The 2,500-nt window shown below is 52.4% G+C and overlaps 1 protein-coding gene across 1 annotated transcript in view; it reads left to right on the top strand.

The window, feature by feature from the left end:
- LOC132459080 (protein SOGA3) overlaps window positions 1-2,500 on the top strand; it is an 8,044-nt gene that overhangs the window by 3,887 nt on the left and 1,657 nt on the right. Inside the window, exons 5-7 of the mRNA XM_060053456.1 lie at window positions 652-723; window positions 1,077-1,396; window positions 2,287-2,443. Coding sequence (XP_059909439.1) covers window positions 652-723; window positions 1,077-1,396; window positions 2,287-2,443 — 549 coding nt within the window. The remainder of the gene's footprint in view (window positions 1-651; window positions 724-1,076; window positions 1,397-2,286; window positions 2,444-2,500) is intronic.

Genomic DNA, 2,500 nt, shown 5'->3' with positions numbered 1-2,500 from the left:
TGGGTTTGTGTGGGTTTGAGTGAGTGTGTGCGCGTGTGTGAGTTTGTGTGTATATGTGTGTGTACGTGTGTGTGTGTTGGTGTTTGTGTGTGGATGTTTGTGTGTGTGAATGTGTGTGTGTGTGCGTGTGCGTTTGCGTATGTGTGTGTATGTGTGAGTGCATGTTTATATGTGTGTGTATGCAATTCATGAAATTATTTAAAAAGTTAAAAGGTACTTTAAGAAAGATATGCCAATTTAAATGTAACCAAGGAATAATTCTTCATAGAGTTACCACCTATTTTTTATTTGACTTTAAAACAATATATAAAGCATTGATATTATTTCAATTATTATTTGTATTTTTTTGATTTTAGAATAAAAAGTGAAACGTGAATTTCCAAAACATCATAGTCAAGTTTCACCATTCGTTCCAGCAATCATCATGTGTCTGTATTATTCTTGTTAACTCCCACCCTAACCCGTAAAACACAAGGGAATCGAGAAGCAGAAGAAAAGCATGTGCTGGGCTCTGGCTCCGACGACCGCTGAAGTGCTCCACATCCTCCGTTCTCAGGGTTTTTCCATTACCTTGGTGTCCTTGACCGCTGGCTGCACGATATCACCGGCCACAGTGTGTGCTCATGATGTAACCATACTGTTTCCCTGTAGCTGTCGCTGAAGAGACGAGGAGGCAAGGAGGGAGGGAGGGCAGAGAGGAGGGCCCCACAGACCCCGGTGGAGGTGAGTCCAAGCGAGTCCCAACTGACAGCATCAATCAAAGCTCATGTCTGTGTTTTCGTTTTTAATGCAAATGATCAAATGAGAGCCATGAGGCCTAGGGGTCCTAACAAAGGAAATACTGTTTCTTTCACCCACATAAATGAGGCTCTATTTTTTTTAGTTTAAACTAAAAGTAATACTTTAAAAAAATACTTTTACATTTAAATAAAAAATAAATAAAAGTAAAATTTTCTTATTTTTTCAAAGTTCAGTTAAAATTTCATGTTGAGTTAAAATAAAAAGTCAATTAGATAAAAAGTAAAGTTACGTTGTTCTACCTAACCCGACTGAACCTGTCCACCGTCTCGCCACAGGAGGAGAACGAGGACCTGAAGTGCCAGCTGGCCTTCATCAAAGAGGAGGCCCTCCTGATGAGGAAGAAGATGGCCAAGATCGACAAGGAGAAGGACCGCCTGGACCAGGAGCTGCAGAAGTACCGCTCCTTCTACGGCGACGTGGACAGCCCCCTGCCCAAGGGGGAGGCCGGGGGACCCCCCTCCAGCCGCGAGTCGGAGCTGAAGCTCCGGCTGCGTCTGGTGGAGGAGGAGGCCAACATCCTGGGGAGGAAGATCGTGGAGCTGGAGGTGGAGAACCGCGGGCTGAAGGCGGAGCTGGACGACATGAGAGAGGACTGGTACTTAGCTTTGATTCATGGGGTACAGGTGGGGGGGGGGGGGGGGTGGGGGGTGGGGTACAGGTGTAGCGGTCATTTCTTGTGGTATTCCTTCCAACAAGAATTCGTTAAGAGTTCTCTTCTTAGTCTCTTGTGTGCTTCCCTCTCGTTTCATCTTCCCTCCCCCTCTGTCATCTCCCCTGTTCTCCTGCCTTCTACTCCTCCTCCTCCCTCCCCTCTTTTAAAATTACTCTCTCCCCTATTCTCCTCTCCTTTCCTCTCCTCCTCTGCTCCTCTCCCCTCTCATTTCCTCCCCTCTTCCCCTCTTCTGCCTCCTCCTCTTCTCGCCTCCTCTCCTCCTCTCCTCTCCTCCCTCCTCCTCTCCTCTCCTCTCCTCCTCTCCTCCCTCCTCCTCCTCCCTCCTCCTCCTCCCTCCTCCACTCCTCTCCTCCTCCTCCCCTCTCCTCCTCTCCTCCCTCCTCCTCCTCCTCTCCTCCCTCCCCCTCTCCTCCTCCCCCTCTCCTCTCCTCCTCCCCTCTCCTCCTCCTCCTCTCCTCCCTCCTCCTCTCCTCCTCCCCTCTCCACCTCCTCCTCCTCTCCTCCCTCCTCCTCTCCTCTCCTCCTCCCCTCTCCACCTCCTCCTCCTCTCCTCCTCCCCTCTCCTCCCTCCTCCTCCTCCCCTCTCCCTCCTCCCTCCTTCTCCTCCTCCCCTCTCCTCCTCCCCTCTCCTCCCTCCTCCTCCCCTCTCCTCCTCTCCTCCTCCCCTCTCCTCCTCTCCTCCTCTCCTCCTCCCCTCTCCCTCCTCCCCTCTCCTCCTCCCCTCTCCTCCCTCCTCCTCCCCTCTCCTCCTCTCCTCCTCCCCTCTCCTCCCTCCTCCTCCTCCCCACTCCTCCCCTCTCCTCCTCCCCCAGTCTTGCGGCTGCGGGTCCAGACGGCTCCGGTAACGGGGGCCAGTCCAGGGAGCAGGGGGAGGCTCTGTCAGAGCTCCGGCAGCAGCTGCAGCTGGTGGAGGACGAGGCGGAGCTCCTGAGGAGGAACCTGGCAGATGTGGAGGAGGAGAATAAAAAGGTAGATGGATGTCTGGGGCAGAAATGTTCCACTGTAGAGCCCGGAGCACACAGAACA

Source organism: Gadus macrocephalus, chromosome 6 (assembly GCF_031168955.1).
Source record: "Gadus macrocephalus chromosome 6, ASM3116895v1".
In the NCBI taxonomy this organism is placed as follows: Eukaryota; Metazoa; Chordata; class Actinopteri; order Gadiformes; family Gadidae; genus Gadus; species Gadus macrocephalus.
This window is presented reverse-complemented; position numbering and strand designations above follow the sequence as displayed.